The sequence below is a fragment of the Corvus hawaiiensis genome, chromosome 9, assembly GCF_020740725.1.
Source record: "Corvus hawaiiensis isolate bCorHaw1 chromosome 9, bCorHaw1.pri.cur, whole genome shotgun sequence".
NCBI classification, from domain to species: domain Eukaryota; kingdom Metazoa; phylum Chordata; class Aves; order Passeriformes; family Corvidae; genus Corvus; species Corvus hawaiiensis.
This window is the reverse complement of record NC_063221.1, coordinates 27,762,126-27,779,258: the sequence shown is the minus strand read 5'-3', so window position 1 is coordinate 27,779,258 and position 17,133 is coordinate 27,762,126. Positions and strand designations below refer to the sequence as shown.

Genomic DNA, 17,133 nt, shown 5'->3' with positions numbered 1-17,133 from the left:
CAGTTTAGCCTGTTCTTGCTATCTCACCTGCATTCTGTCCACAAAACACTGGCACTTCCGTGCAGTGGCTTGTGTAAGAAAGAGAATGGTTTAGAAACATGGTATGGTTTCTTGCAGAAAGTAAAGCTTATTCCTTTCTTTCTTTGTTAAAGTATCACAGCAACAGCTGCCAGCATAGGTGCTGCAGGCATCCCACAAGCTGGTCTGGTGACAATGGTCATTGTTCTCACCTCGGTGGGGCTCCCGACAGACGACATCACGTTGATTATTGCCGTCGACTGGGCACTGTAAGTAACACAAAGCTCTTGAGCTTTCCATGGTGGCAACTTTGCTAAAAAGACAAATGGTCTCCAGGGGTACAGTAGTACACATAATACAAATCTATAAAAGGCATAGGAAGTGATTATGTAATTTGAAATGGTGTTAATGTGGCCTCAAATTAAAAATTCTGCTGATGTGGACATTATATTGAAAAAGACAGACAAATGAGAGAGTCTAGAAAAGTTTGGCAAATACATCTGGCATGGAAAGGCTGAAGAAGTGGAGTCCTTTTAGTCTAAAACCAGAGCAGGCTGAAAAGGTCACCACAGCAGCTTTTTACAAAGATAAGATTGTCCAGAAGAGGACATTGATCAATCTTCACATTCACAGGGAGGGAGGATGAAGAAATAGAACAAAGTACCTACCTCAAGTCAGATCTCAAAAAAACTTAAGAAACTTTTTTTTTCCAGAAGGGTAGTCAGGCAATGGAAGTGGCTGCACCTAGCTAGGTTGGATGATGATCTTCAAGACAAGTTTGAAGGTTGGGCCAGACAAATGTGCTTAAGGTGCAACTCTGGCACCTTGCCTTGGACAAGGATAAGGGGCCAACATCCCTAGGAAACATGGTTTGCCTGCACTCTGCTTATCAGTTCACTGACATTTCAAAGCCACCATCTCAGCATAGTGAAGCACTCTGCTGGAGGCCTGAGCCACTGCTGAAGCCAGCAAGTATCACTGCCATCCCTCCACCCACACGAGCCATGACAGCCCAGTGATGGTGTGTGCTGTGTACAGCTACTGCTACTGCAACCCCAATACAGTCAGCCTGAGTGTTGGCACTAATAATGCCTTCCTTTCACCATGGATCCTGATGCAATTCTGTGCTCTCTGATTTCAGTGATAAATAGGGAGCAGCTGCTTGCAGCCCCCAGTTTTGCAAGTGCAGCCGTTCTGTAGAGAGGGCACTTTGCTGCATCCCTAATCACAGGGGATTTAACAGCATAGGCAGGGGCTGAAACTTAACACACTTGGGATGAAAGGGATTTGTACCACCCATGAGAAGAGCCACTTTAAAAATTTGTAAGGAGTGGTTTATTTGAACTCTCAACTTTTATGTACATGCTGATGAATCAATCAATTTTGAATAGTCTAGGAAGATGAATCATGAAATACTGGCCCCTAGCCCATTAGCATGTCAATTAACTGCTTAATAGCATATGCATACACAAGGAAATGTCCAAATTATTTTTATTTGAGCTATATAAAATATATCTCCTTTAATACAGGGAGTTTCATTACATCAAGGTTCTGGGTAAAAATGTGTTACAAGTCCATTCTGTTATATATCCCTATTTTATTCAACTTTTAGCTACCTATTTTCTTGTACAAAGAATTGTGAGAAAAAGTATTTCCTGTTCAGTGTAATAGAATATTATTATTATTATTAGCATTAATAGGAGCCATAAATCTTGTGTTGTATGAATATTTTAAGACTGTATTACAAAAGCCTTTCCCCTCTATTTTGCTCAGTTTTTGCCCAGCTCTTGCAACATCAACATTTCATTGTTTTTCCAGTAAGCCTTCCAGCATATATAGGAATTATGCTTCTTTTTGTCTTACACAACTTTTCAAAACAACAGAGAAAAAACTTTTCAGGCTATAGCTCCAGATGGTATTAAAAAGTGAGTAAGGAATAGATGCAATTTTCTGTCTTTTGCAGATGACCTTTCAAACAAAAAGTGTATTTCTGTATTTTGGCACTTCGTGGTTTCGAGAGCCTGCAGATGCAAAGTGTCAACATGGTTGACACGATGAATATTTTCAGTATTAGTTTTGGAAGTATTGGAGTATGAAGAATGCTTAAAGAAGGCTGGTTAGATGATCTCACGAGACTGAAATGCTCATTACAATGCACTGCAGGTATTAAAACTCTCTTAGGTAGCCATAACATGTATGTGACCTTCACACCTTTAGCTAGTGCTTAGAGACATAAAGAAGAAAATCAAAACGTTTCCCAGCTCATTAAACATGAGGTAAAAGTTTTGCATCTTTAATAATATCATCTACAGCTCAAATACCACTGCAACACCTGATACCTGACAAGTTTGCATGGAGACAAACGCCACCAGCAGCAGGGTGGCCTCTCAGTGGTGAAATGTCAGTGGTGCGTGCTGTGGTTCGACTCATGCATAGTGCAGACTGCTCCATACACTCAGAACATGGAACACAACTGGTCCAACAATATGCCAGGCAGTCCCTTTTCTTAAGAGTTTCAGTGTGGAGCACTGAAAAGTCCCATCTTTAGAAATTATACTAATCAGAGTTCAAAAGGGAGTGCAAGCTCTTCAGCATTGCTCAAACAGCTTCTTCTCTACCATAGCTGAGTTGTTGCACAATCCAAAATTCACAACACTGAATATCTTTCCAAGAATTACTATTTGATAATCAAGCAAGGAAAAAAGTCAGTGTGTAACAGGAGCTTTTATCAGTATGTGCTGTAACTGCTCTTTCCCCCTGTTTAACATGTTCTTCAAGGAAATTTTCTTCAAGGCAAAACCCAAAATCACAACAGCAGGAATTTAAAAAATTGATTGAGCAAACAAGTGTAGGACTGGGTCCTGGAATCAACAACCATGTCTAGGTGTAGGCTGTGGAATATTATTGCTGAAGTTACTTGCAGTTGCACGTACAATTTGGGTAACTCCACACACAAATAAGCTTTCATGCAGGAACTTTCATGATATTTAAGCAGGCAACTGCATAAACATTTATATGCACTGAGTACCTGCCTAAAATATCTGAAAAAAAACACCTCAGCACAGAGTTTCAATTCTTTTCTATATTAAGACACAGGATCAGAAATCTGGGCAGTGTTGATATTGGACCGTCACTGGCTTTAATAAGCCAAACATCTGGAGATTCCTGAACCTCTATTTTATAACCTACCTTTATAAATTAAGTTACTAATATGACAGAGTTTTCAGATGTATATGTTTTTCTTGGAAAATATGTAATTTATTTCAGACTTAGATGCTATATCATCTATTTGAAATCTCATCAATTTTAACTAATAGGTTCCAGGATGATTCAAGTGTAACACTTGTCTTTGACAGCCAGTTACTTTTCTCTATTTACAGTCTGTATTTTAACAGATTTATTTTCTAGACAGTGTGCAGAAGGTGTAAACAGGGAAGAAATCGCATAAGTGAATAAATGAAAAATAGTTAAACTATAATAAACTATATTAAATACAAACTACTGTCAAGCATACAAATTTAAATTGGAAAAGGTAACTGAAAATGAAGAATCTTTAAGATCTACTGCACAGCCAGCATAAGAGGCAAAGTCACCACAGGTTTTACCGGAATTAATATTATTTAAATATGGTCAGTGGTTGCTTGGTTTGTGAGTGTAGTTACATAGCAATCTTCTGAATTATTTTGGTTGTATCCTGCCCATTCTACCAATAAAATGATCTTAAGTAGCACTTTGGTTGCTGAGATTGGTACCATGATCACTAATACAAGGTACTGGTTGTGCTGGCTGACCTCTGCTTTCATTGAATTCAGACAGTTGGAGCACCAGTCTCCAAATCAGGCCATACTGCCAGACCTTAACAGATAAACTGGGACAGAGATGCAGCTGTGATGTGCTGTTCCACCTTTTCAGTGCTGAATCAGCTCACCTCTCTAGGAGGACACAGCTGCTCCACTTAGCTGTTACACAATAAAGTGTGTGGCAGCACAGCACACCAAGCTCAGAAAAGACTGGAAAACCCCACTGAGCTGCTCAATAACTAATGGATGCCTGATACCAAACTTCTTTAAATTTCTAAACATTTTAGCTCATAAAAACAGCAAAACTGTCCTTCAGCCATAATTAACAGCTGATGGAGGCACAGGAATGTACCCAAGGAGCCAATAACTTACAATGACTGTTTCATTTTCCAGAGACAGGTTTAGAACAATGATCAATGTCCTGGGGGACGCGCTGGCTGCTGGGATCATGGCCCACATCTGCCGGAAGGAGTTTATCAAGGATGGTGACGAGGTAACCACACTGTGAGCCAGGGTGTGCCAGGGTGTGCTGGATTATGGCAAAGAACCTGTGAGCTCCCACATTTGGTTCCTCCAGTGTATAAAGGTGTTTCAGAGAGGACAGAATTGGGCAATGTGCTTCTTAGCACATGGGGTGGAGGGATGTTTTTCCATGAGGTCATGTGAAAAGCCACTGGAGTTCAGGGCTTGCTGTGTCTGGCACACTGGGGAGGGAGCAGAAGCAGCTGCGCTGTCCTGCAATGCACAAGATGCTGGGACTGTGAGTGCCACACTCAGCACCCAGGTCCTGACTGGCCAGTAATTTGTCCTCGAAGTGTGACCAGCAACAGAGCAGAGTGACAAATGTCCTTGACTCCCTGTGTGTAGGGGGAGGTAAAGGTATCTATGAGTGTGTACATGCATAATCAATGTGCTCACCACAAAAGCAACTACCCTGGGTGTTGCAAGCCCCAGAGTCAGCATAATCTGAAGCCACCCTTGCAATAATTTTCTTTCCAGACTAGCACAAGCACATGACTCCATTCTAGATTTCATTCTCAGACATCTTCATGCCTTCTACATTTAATACAAGTCCCTCCTTACATCTCTGTTTTACCTCCTCTGTATCTTATTTCATACAGCACACATACCTCTGTATTCTGCCCCTGCCTCCTTCCACTCCTATGCATTTTCTCCTTCATCTTTGGCATGCATCACTAAGTCTTTCCTTATAACAGGAAGTCCTCATCTCCTTCCTTCAATCCTTGACAAAGGAGGTTCCTAATTCCATGAGCCCATCAGATTTGGAGGTGCTAATCTCCAACCATTTCAGCTCATGGCGGACTCTCATTACCTTTCTTCCACAAAAACAGAATAGTTCAGGCAGGAACATATCTTCATCAGGACTAATTTTCACAAGGCATGTTTCATTTCTGTGCATCATCTATAGTATTCCACACAGATAGCAAAGTTTTGTTTCCATCATTATTTCTCTCATTCTGCAATCTTTCTGGTCAATCCCATTCACATGCCTTCCTGCAACATTCACTTAAAATTCCTGCTCTTTCAAGTTGTATGTAGAAAGACAAGCAGTGTCCTCTGAGGTACTTAGCACCTGCAGTAATTACTGATGACAGGATTAGGCCTGACTACATGGGCTACACATGCAGCTACCTACAAAACCCCTAAAATACAACCTATGGGTAAGGTACATCATCCATTACGAAGCCAGAAGTGTAGGCTGAGTTCCTGCATAACACAGGCCTCCTGACATTTCACTGCTGTATTTAGAACTGTCAGAACTTAAGAAGAGATGTCTCAGTAATATAAAATCCCTCCTGAGGGATTATTTAGTCATCTGTGATGAGATTTTTCTTTGAATCATGCTCTGTAATGGTATTAAAATATACTGCTAGTCTGCCATACATTTTGGCTGCATAATTTGTGCAGTTAGTAATGTATACCCAAAGGCCGTATTTTCTCAGCTGCAAGCCCACCTCTTTTCTCTGCCAGTATTTACGTCTTACTTTCCCCATCAGAATCTGGTTTGATTTAAAGAACATTTCAATATTTAACTTTTGAATCAGTTAATAAAATCCCCTTTATTTCTTTCAAAGCAGTGCAAACTGAAGAGACAGGTGTTGGTTTACTGTGTTAGAAGAAAGGCATAAGGCAACAACAAATGGTTTATTTAATTACACCCAAGAGCAAGCACTGCCCAGAGCTCAGCACAGTGGCCATTGAGAGTCTACCTTTTGAAGTGAGCCCTGGAATTCTGGTCTCTATTTACCCTACTTATAACACTTTACCAATGGCAAGCAGCTGTTACCATGAGTGTAAGTCAAATTAGAGTTGTGACAGAATTTGCGTTTTCACACAGACTCCTTCACTTCATGCACATGGTGTGCAAAGATGCCTTAGAGTATATGAGAAACAGCTTCTGGAAGTCTATGGAGGCTCTAGATAATCCTGGTGAATGTAAAGCAGCCCAGAGGCTTTCCAAGTAAAAACTCCCTTCCTGTTGTATACAGCAATCAGTGGCAGTATTCCAGATCTTAATGCTTTTCACATAGGTGCCATTGATCTGTGAAACTAAGCCTATTAACATCCATCAGATTGTGGCTTACCAGAGAAATGGTTGTGTGAAGACCATGAATGAATCTCGTGGACCAGAAACAGTGAAAGGGTTGCAGCACCATATACCCGTACAAGTGGAGCAAGAAGAAAGTCCAGTGGAGAATCACACTAAGAAATCCAACAGTAAAGACCACTGCACTATTGAAATAAATGAACTAGAAACAAATGTGTGACTGCTACACTCAGAGATATCTCACACCCCAGTGACCTGATACCCAATCTCTACCTCACAGCTGGAAGAAGGACTCTTTGCCTTGAACAGGAAAATGTGGAATTATCCCCACTCTGCTTGTACTGGAACCTGGAGACCAGCTGTGAACGTCAAGAAAGACACACAGCTTGCAAGAGACATGGGCTTCTTTAGGTGGAAGATTTTACTACTGAAAAATTAACTAATGGACTACTACTGTTTTATTCTGCACTCACTGACTTCAATATAGTATTTGACACTCCTTTGGCTTCTTTTTTTTAAAAGCTTTTTTTTATTTGACCCTTTTTGATTTTCTAACCAAAGCCTTTTTTTTTGTGAATCTCAGTAATTACAAACACTGTAGAATTTTTGCTATGTGATAATGTTTCACCAAAATTGCTAAAGATACTAATTTTGTCTAATATTCGCTAAATATAGTTTGTGCTTAGTTTTAGACCAGCAGTAAGAAAATCACACTGATTTCTTGATCTCAAGGGGTTACATCTATTCCTAAATAACAATCCAAGCAGAGGGGAAGTGAAGTGTGCATTTGTGCAAGAAAGGGCATTAAGGTAATTGTGATGGGCAGCCTTCAGAGACAGGCAGTCAAGTGTGATACCTAACACAAAGAACTCCTAGGTCATGTCAGAGCACAGTTTGCCTTCCAAGTGCCAGATTTATTAACCTTTTTTTAACCTAACCCTTCAGTAAAGTCAGTTCCATGCACATGCAGTGGCAGAGGCAATGTGAGCCCTAATCCATAAGCACTGGTGCTAATGTGTCCTCTCCTGTAACCTATAGGTTGTTCTACTGTAAATATGTATAAACTCAAAGCTCAAGCTCATGAACCATGTGCTGCGTCCTAAGGGCAGACTGAACACGAACTGGAACCCGAGGATGCTGAGTTATAATGGGATTTTGTGAGGAGTTTGCTGTGGTAACTGCCCCGTTATTTCTCATCATTCGGTTGACAGATACTCCCTTTCCACTATCCACTGAATCTTTCACTTACAGTAAAATCTGCTGCATATGTTTCCAGTGTTTGTGATAGAGAACATTTTTAATAAACCTGCCATTTAAAAACAGGCTGTCTGTGCTCTTCTACTCTTAGTGTCTTCTTATGTCTCTGCTAAAATAGAGAGTGGAAGTGAGGAGACCTTTTGAAAAACTGGGATTTGATCCAGAGATTACATACCAGCTCATACCAATACACTTGACATATTATATTTAGCTACTTGTGACACAGCAGCTTGAGATACCATGTGCCTGGTATTTTAATATGCTCTTCTCATCTGTAGGGAAAAAATAACCCAGTCAAAAAGGACAATTTCTGCATTAACCAGAAGCAGAAGTGCTTCATGCATTAGTTCATTGCAGATTCAGTGTATCATTCATTCATTATTAGTAGCTTTCCTGAGATGTACATGTTCACCTCTTCTTTGAGGGCTCCTGTTCAGACTATTTCTGTCATGCACTAATTAGTTGCCTCAGAGCACTGCAGTATACGTAGTTTAATTATCAAGTAGTAAAGCCAGAAAGAACACACATAAGTCTTCTTTGTCGGTAGTTCCTCAGAAATTATGTATTAATTTGAAACTATGTACAGTTGGTAACTATTTTCCTGATTTGACTCTAGAGTGAAAACAATAAACTCAAAACACAAAGAATAGGGAAAAACTGAAATGATTCAGAGCAATTTGCTCCAGAACAATTCCTGTAAAGGACCTGCTCTGCAGAGTGTCATTAGAATGAGTGACTGGGGAGAGCTGAGGCTGATCTGTGCCTCTGAACAGGCAGAAACACTGACTGACAAACATAACATCTGATACTTTTCATCTGAGCAGCACTGGCAGTTCCAGGAGGCCCCCCTCATTCTTCCCCAGCTGCCCATTCCTGCCTGCACTGCCTCCCCTCCTTTCCCAGCTGTACAGACCCAGTTATTTATGAGGCCAGACAAAGAACCAGATGAGAAGTAATTTTAATTCAAACCAGTTCACATATGTTTTTAGCATAGTCCTAACAGACAGTTGTGTCAACACAAGTGAAGGGGTGATACAGGGACAAGATCAAGCAGCCAGGGATGAAAAAGGGTAAGGGCACATGGACAGGGCAGGATCTCTGCATGCCAACTTTGCCTAGAAAGAAAACACTACGAAAAGTTTCAGCTTCACCCAGTCAATTACAGCTACGTGAAGTGATAGTATAATCCTGCCAGTCATCTATCAGTTTACAATCACTTTGCATAGATAAAAATAATGAAGAAAGAGGCCAAGAAGATCCAAGATTTGGAACAAGTAGTTCCAGACTAAGTGGTTTTGGAGAGTCTGCCCACACACCATGCCACTGTGCCAAGCAGAAAGTGCTCCTAGCCTTACCACCACCTTCTTCCCCAGCCACATACAATCTCTGGCTAACTACAAAGTGCAAATCCTTTTGCCCCTTGCCTGAGACAGTTTACTTGGTGTGACACTCTTCAGTGGAGTCATGGCTCAAGAGCTCTAAGTCAACTCTGGTGCTTAAGCAGCTTCTGTAAGGAGAACTTCAAATGAGATAAAGCACCAAAGACCCGTGGTCAGTTGTGCTGCTCAAGTCCTACACAACAATGAAAATCACAATTTTGCCCATTATGCTCCAGCAAGTAGGTAAGGCAGGAGTCTCATGCGCAGAGCCATATTTTTATGGAATCAACAGGCTGGTTTAAAATCTGCTTTTTGCATTCAAATCCTATTCAGAGAGTGTCCAGTTCTGCTTTGCAAATTAGAAATCCATTATGTTTTTTACACTGTAGTGTTTGGATCTTTAAAACTTGGGGTTTACACCATTATGTGCCTCCCATTCAGCTGGGAGGAAGGCAATGGTCCTGTTTCTCACCTGGCCTTTTTCATTTGTGGTATGAAATCCTGGTAACTAGAGGCCTAAGGCACTTTGTGTCTTGGTTCTGGTAAATATGTTTTGCTTAGTGTATTGTGACCTTGTTTGGAGCACCTGACTGCTACAGCAGTCATTCGGTACTGAGCACAAAATACCACTGTTAGCTGGGGAGAGGTGAACACTGAAGTTATGATAATTTCTATGGTAAGTTTTCCTCCATTTAACTGTCTTCTGTGTTGTCTCATGGTGTGTGTTGTCAAGCATCTTGATGCACAGTGCAATTAGACTAGCAGTAGGTTCCATATTTGTATGCATGGATCTGTTCATATTTTCCAGTTATAATCACACTTCCTTCCAACAAAAATAACAAAGCTGTTGATTATCAAGTTAAAGTGCAAGCTTTGTGTTGGTAAATATGTTTCTCCTACTTTCAGAGCATAAAAACAAACATGTGACCTTTATAGTCTCAAAGAATTTGTATTAAAAAAATCAATCAATCGACCAGTCAATCACTTATTACAACAGTTTGCATGGTATAATTTCAAGCATATGTGGAAAGAACATATTTCTTAACTGGCAACATTCAATCCTATTTCTCCCCCTGCTAATCAGAAAGGGAATGTAGCCAATTGAAGTATACTCAAGGCACACTGGGGAAGAGTCTTGAGGAAGGAAAGAAGATAATTAAGAAGGGTGGTGCATTGTATAACTATAGAAGAAATAACATTGTATAACTATAGAAGAAATAATTTGGGAAGCAAAACAAATTAGCACATACTTATCAGAGGCAGTTGTTTTATGCTCGTTAATTTGCAACTCCTTTGCTCTGAAGATTCTACTGAGAGGGAAGAAGCTGCTGCAGATTGTTGTGGCATAAAACATTATTAAAGACATATTAAAACAGGTTCTTGAGGATTTTGCCAATGCCAAGGAAGTTTAGCAGTGTTGAATTGCTGTAATAAATCCTTGTGCAACCATTACAGCTGAGAGAAAGAGACACAACCAGAGCACTTACACATCCCACCAACTCCCAAGAGCTTTTAGGTTGCCAACCCAAATACAGAAGTTTATAGAACTAATACAATTACTCATGTGCTCTGCTAGTCTTAACTGATTCCACTTAAATGATTTAATTGCAGCCAAATTTATTTGTGCCAGCTGAATATGAACCCTAACATACAAATAAGATGATCTAAATAGTCAAAACATTAAATTGGAGATGCCCACCCTGCTATACCAGCAATTCTAAAGCTCTTAGAAAATACAGGAACTCTCTAACACCCCCATTATGATGAGGTCTTGCTTTCAATTCAACAATAAACATTAATTTTAGTCCATTTTTAACAACAGCAAACTGATTTGTAACATTTTCAAAGCAGAGAGAAAGCTTCATCTTCAAGCCAGATGGATAATCTTGGAAATTACCTCACTCCTTTCTGTGCTTTCCATAAAAATGAGGTAATTATTAGCAGAAGGTGGTTGATGTGTGCAAGCAAAATGTGTAACCTGGGAAATGAACTGAATGTGGAAAGCTCAGGCTGCCTTTGATCTTGCCCAGCGCTAAGCACTCCCGTGTCCGTGTCTCTGCTGAGCACCCAGGTGTGTTTTTACAGCAAGAGCAGCTCTGTCACTACAGACACAGAGGCAATGAACAATTGCTGGCTTTCACTTGCAGGCACTAAGCCGACTGAGATCACAGCCCCCCAGCTGAGGACTAAGTACAGCGAAGAGAAAAAGCAACAAAGGTTTTTCTATTGGGACGCTACTGTTGCCTAACGTGCAGTGGGAGAGCACAGCTTTTTGCAATAATAAGTATCTGACTTTGCTGCATTTGGAAAAGAGGCCCCAGAATAGACAAATTTAATGCACCCATTCACTAAGGGCTGAGCTGAAAATGAAACACGTATTAAAATTCTCAGTTTAGCTCGTGATTTCACTTACAACTAAGGAGACAAGAGACACTCAGATTACATTCCTCACTAACTACTTTGGAGCACACTGATTGATATTCCTGGAATTTATAAGAAGGTTTGTCCCACAAAACCCCAGATGGATGAGATCAATAGAACAGGAAGGGTGGTCACTACTTAAGGTCAGGTTCGTAATTCACTCAGCCTTCCCATGTGATCTCATTGTCAAGTGACCACAAGAATGCAGGGTTTGCTTTCCATCTGTAAACAGAGAAAAGGTCCTTTCTAAATCAACAGGGTGATGCATGGTAAGGATAAACGAGCTGAAGACTGAGACAGTTATGTAACACAGTAAAGGGGACTCATGATTACCTTGGATTAACCACTTCTGTCTCTCTGGAAGCACAGGATCACTACTCAACATTCACAGGAATTGCCAGGCTTCCATTTTAAGTGACAACCTCAGATGCCATCATTTATAAAGTAGCAACAGTTGCACCTCTGTTGCCTAGAAGATGATATATGGGAATGGATTTGGCACAGCTGAGACTTTTGGCAGATTTGTGTCACAGGGTATTTTAGAAATTTTACAGGCTGTCAAAGTAAAATCGTAGCAGTCTGTTATTGAGAGAGTGGTATTTTGGGCAACGAGAACAGAAGGCTTCAGAAAGACAACATGGGGAGTGTGGTAAGTGAAGAGCAAAACTGTTCAGTCACTTCTCCTGCAATAGAATCAAACCTTCTTTCCCTGCTGGCTCCACAATGAGACGGTACCAACAGCTGGAGATGTAGGGAGGGAGCAAGGCATCCCTCCTCACAAAGCTCCTGTCCCCACAGGGCCACTAAAGGCAAGTCTGCAGGTACCCCCAGGCATTTGTGACTCTTCACAGCTGTCCTTCCTTCCAAACCAGCACAGAGCATTCAGTCCAGCACTAGAACAAGCAAATGTTGTTCCTGATGAGTGGTCAATTAAATCATTACAAAACTCTAGACTTCCCATTCCACTGGGAATTTCACTGGGATGTTCTCAGGTAGGTCACAGTTTTGCTTTTCAGGTTTCATCTCTGGCGGTTTTGTTCCACAAGGTGCAGAGTTCTGCATCTGCTGCTTTAGAATCAGCCATCTTTCATCACAAAGAGGTATCTGAATTTCATTTAGGAATTAAATGGATGCTTCTGTGTTTCTGCACATCACACCAGCTGAGAGCCAGGCTTTGACCCACCACATGAAATTCACTGTAGTTAACTGCTTTTGAACTTTCCTAAAAAGGATCTGGTATCTCTAGACCCACCACTTCCCCCTCCCCCTCCAAAAAAAGTATTTTAATAAGATGGAAAAAGTAGGGGAGCAAAACAAGAAGTGTTTTATGTTCACAGATATCTCATATTACATCTGCTACAAATACTGCATGGGCTAAATGGCAAAACCAAAAGAAAAATGAGACTGACCTTGAGATGTTTCATTATGATTTCATTGCTTCTAGTGGTTTTATTGGGTTTTACCACTAGGCTATTAAAAACATGTGGAAAGTATACAGAACTAAGTCAAACTGAGCATTTTCAAAGATATTTCATCTTCTTTTCCATTTAAATGCTTTCATATTTCTTTAATATTTAATATGTTTTCCTGAAAACTAACTCCAAGTACAGAGATTTGGGTAGTCTATATTGATAGTTCATCAGTATAAAGTTTGTTTTAGAATAAATCATCCAGTTTTTTTAACAAAAGAAAGAATTTATCTGACATGAAACCTTCCTGAGTAAGTATCTGGGGAGGGAGGAATCGGGATGGACAGGAGGGTGTCAGTCCAGCACTGTGGTTGGATCCAGCTCTAGCAGGAAGTTTGGAAAGGAAGGTTAAAAGCTCTGCAACTGCGAGAATTTCCACAGCTCCTTCTCAGCTGTGGTTTCCTCACTGGTGCTGAGCACAGGACTGATGTACAGTTCCATGCTGCACTTTCTGCACAAGCTTTTGAGTAAATTTCACAAAAGGTATTAGAGGTGATCTGCATCCCATTTTGTTCATCCCACAGGTGGGAACAACCTGGAAGACTCACTTTGGTTGTTCCTGCCTGGTTTGGCATTGGGAGATTCACTTTGGTTCTTCCTACCTGCTTTGCAGAGAGCAGGAACAATAACAAACAAAATGAGTCTTCCAGTGTCAAATTATTCAAGCTGTGGATGATGAGGGTGCCTCAGGGTACAGCAACTCAACTCTTCAGCACATCAGTGAAGTGCTTTGCATTTTATCCCACTGCTGCATTTGTATTAAACAGACCCAAAACAGAGGTCCACCAGAAAGATGGGGAGACATCTAGAGTGTTACATAAGTAATCAAAGTTAATTTTAATCCTGCATAAAAGATATATCTTAAGGTCTTTTTAAAGCTAATTCCTGTGATGGCTCTCAACAAACACACAATTATATCCCAAGTAACAAAATGAGTCTCATTAATTTCTTGTTGCAACTGGAGTTGAAAATACTGAAAATCAATACAAATTTTTATCAGAAGCAACGTTCTTAGCAGTACCCTAACATATGCTAAAAACAGATTCTGGAACTACCATGGGGAAAACTTGAGATAGCCTGTACAACTGTGCATTAAAGTCTTTGCCTGATTCAAAACCGTTTAAAGAAGGACTTTATTGATGGACTTTTTAATGTCCTTGGATACTACTGAAGAATTTTTATGGAAATACTTTGTATATTGGATTATTAGAACACATTTATCATCCATTGCCTGCATATATATCTCACAGCTGGCTGACTTCATAATAGCAGCATGAATCAGAGCTACAGGGCACACCAATATTTTCCTCACTAAAGGCAATGGAGTTCTTTAGGGAATTTACTCACTGTTCTTGTATTAGCAACATAATAAACCAATTGCAATGACCTCCATAACTTAATCCCATTAGAGAAGGAAATATTTTGAAAAAACAAAGCTGAACTCATATTATATAAAACTCATATATATGTTTAAATTTTTAGGCTAACTACTCCCAAACGCAGGAAACAAGACTCACCAATATTACGCTGTAGAGTGAAATCAATAAACAGGATCTTGGACTATATCATAGAAGTTTTCCAAGACACTGCTTCCCATCAAAAATATTATTTGTAAAATATGTCTTTATTCTTATTAAATAAGAATAAATTTGCTTAGATTTTTTAAAGGAAAATTTGCAAAAATATTAGTGGGCTCAGTCAACATGGTGAGAAGCTGCATTATAAATTAAACTCTTATTTACCATCAGGAAACACTGTCAAGAGAGAAAAATCATGAAGTTTTGATCAGACCCATCTTGCCTCCCTGCCCCGTGTGGACCACTGGGGAGCAGAAGAAATGGCAGTGGGGTCCTAGGAAGGAGGACACTTCCCACTCTTACCCACTTTGCTAATGCAGGCCCACAGCCTCGCTCCTGCATGCACCAAACATCTGCTCAGGAAAAGTCCTCTGTATCTGTCTTGCACAGCAGCAGAAGAGGAGGAGGGGGTTTGGCTACAGATGCCTTAAGAGCAGCCCTGCCAGCCCAGCTCTTCAGCACCTGCAGGAGTTGGAGGATCCTTTCCCCAACTGCCCTTTTAATGCACAGTCCTGCAGGATTTATGAGAGGGAGCTAAGATAAATAATCTCCACGTCCCCAAAGCAGCAATTCTTCTGTTGAGCAGATGCAGCAGCTCTTCACCCCGGCAGGGCTGTCTGGCCCAGAGCCCCCAGCAAGGGAGGCAGCTGCCAGCCCCGGGAAGCAGCCCCGCAGGGACCCTGTCCCGCTGCCAGGGACCCAGTTCCGCTCCCAGGAACCCAGTCCCGCTCCCAGGGACCCTGTCCCGCTCCCAGGAACCCAGTCCCGCTCCCAGGGACCCTGTCCCGCTCCCAGGGACCCTGTCCCACTGCCAGGGACACTGTCCCACTGCCAGGGACCCAGTCCCGCTCCCAGGGACACTGTCCCACTGCCAGGGACCCAGTCCCGCTGCCAGGGACCCTGTCCCACTGCCAGGGACCCAGTCCCGCTGCCAGGGACCCAGTCCCACTGCCAGGGACCCAGTCCCGCTCCCAGCAACTCAGTCCCGCTGCCAGGGACCCAGTCCCGCTGCCAGGGACCCAGTCCCGCTGCCAGGGACCCTGTCCCGCTCCCAGGGACCCTGTCCCGCTGCCAGGGACCCTGTCCAGCTGCCAGGGACCCTGTCCCGCTCCCAGCAACCCAGTCCCGCTCCCAGGGACCCAGTCCCGCTGCCAGGGACCCAGTCCCGCTCCCAGGGACCCTGTCCCGCTCCCAGGGACCCTGTCCCGCTGCCAGGGACCCTGTCCAGCTGCCAGGGACCCTGTCCCGCTGCCAGGGACACTGTCCCGCTCCCAGGGACCCTGTCCCACTGCCAGGGACCCTGTCCAGCTGCCAGGGACCCTGTCCCGCTGCCAGGGACACTGTCCCGCTCCCAGGGACCCTGTCCCACTGCCAGGGACCCTGTCCAGCTGCCAGGGACCCTGTCCCACTCCCAGGGACCCTGTCCCGCTGCCAGATCTGCGGTCGGTTCCTCAGGAGCTGTCACTGCTCCTCCAAGGGAGCCCTTGGCAGCCTCTCTCTGCCCCACCACATCCCCCTTAAAATTTCATCCATCGTTTTCCTTTGGAGGTTTTGGGTTTTTTTCATAGAATCATAGAATCGTTGGGTTGTAAGGGGACCTTGAAGATCATCTAGTTCCAATCCCCTGCCATGGGCAGGGACACCTTCCACTAGACCAGGTTGCTCCAAGCCACATCCCAACTCACCTTGAACACCTCCAAGTGCTCAAGGATGGGGCAGCCACAGCTTCTCTGGGCAACCTGTGCCAGGGCCTCACCACCCTCACAATAAAGAATTTTCCCCTAATATCTAATCTAAACCTACTGTCTTTCAATTTGAACCTGTTCCACCTTGTCCTGTCACTACATGCTCTTGTAAATAGTCTTGTCTTACCTTTACTAAAAAAAAAAAAAAAATTAGTTTTTAAATAATTTTTCCTCAGAAGAGTATCTACATAGTGCATAAAGCGCTTCTTTTTCATTAAACAAAACATTAGACCCCGAACACCACAGCACGGCGTGTGAGCTCTCGAAGCAGGGCAGGACCCCCCTTACACACCACGAAGGTCCTCGGCTCCGCCCCTCATCCTCCCTCCCTCCCACATGGCCCGCCCCGAGCTCACCCTCCTGCCAGCTGAGGCTGGGGACATCGGGGTCATGGTGTTCTTTGCAGAGGGAATCACAGGGTATCTTCTTGGCATCGGGAAAGCTTCGGCCTTGTGCCGCCTCCCTCCCCACAGAGGCGCCGCCATGGCCGCGGCCGCTCCTCCCCTCACAGCCGGCGGGATGGCGCCCGCTGCGCTGCGGGACCTCCTTGCCCCTCGGGTCCGGAGGAGCCCTGCAGTTGTGTGAGTGTGAAAGCAGAAGGGAACAGAGGGGAACAGGCTCCCCGCATCCCGTCTGACCCCCGGCCCCTCATAGCACCCCGGGGAGGCGAAGGGCATAACTCCATGTGGGGAGGTCAAACCTCTGGGGAAGATACAGCACTCGCAGGCCTTTCCCCCCAGAAATCCCCAAATAACAAGCCATGGGGTTATCTGGAGCGGGGCGGCGTGGGGCAGGAGGTGGGAATGGGCAGTGAGCAGGTGCTAGGTACCCCAGTCCTCCTGAGGGGATGGCCATGGGGTGAGGATCCTGAAGGAATGGGATGAGGGGCAGAACGGCT

The 17,133-nt window shown here is 43.1% G+C and overlaps 1 protein-coding gene across 2 annotated transcripts in view; it reads left to right on the top strand.

The window, feature by feature from the left end:
• The window catches only part of SLC1A7 (solute carrier family 1 member 7), a 51,378-nt gene extending 43,669 nt beyond the window's left edge, over window positions 1–7,709 (top strand). Inside the window, exons 9-11 of one of the 2 annotated variants that reach the window (XM_048312201.1) lie at window positions 153–287; window positions 4,212–4,311; window positions 6,413–7,709. In XM_048312201.1, the coding sequence (XP_048168158.1) occupies window positions 153–287; window positions 4,212–4,311; window positions 6,413–6,607 (430 nt within the window). In that variant the 3' untranslated portion in view covers window positions 6,608–7,709. Of the gene's footprint in view, window positions 1–152; window positions 288–4,211; window positions 4,312–6,370 lie in introns of both variants that reach the window. The other variant, XM_048312200.1, reaches the window with a different exon arrangement.
• The last annotated feature ends 9,424 nt before the right edge of the window (window positions 7,710–17,133 follow it).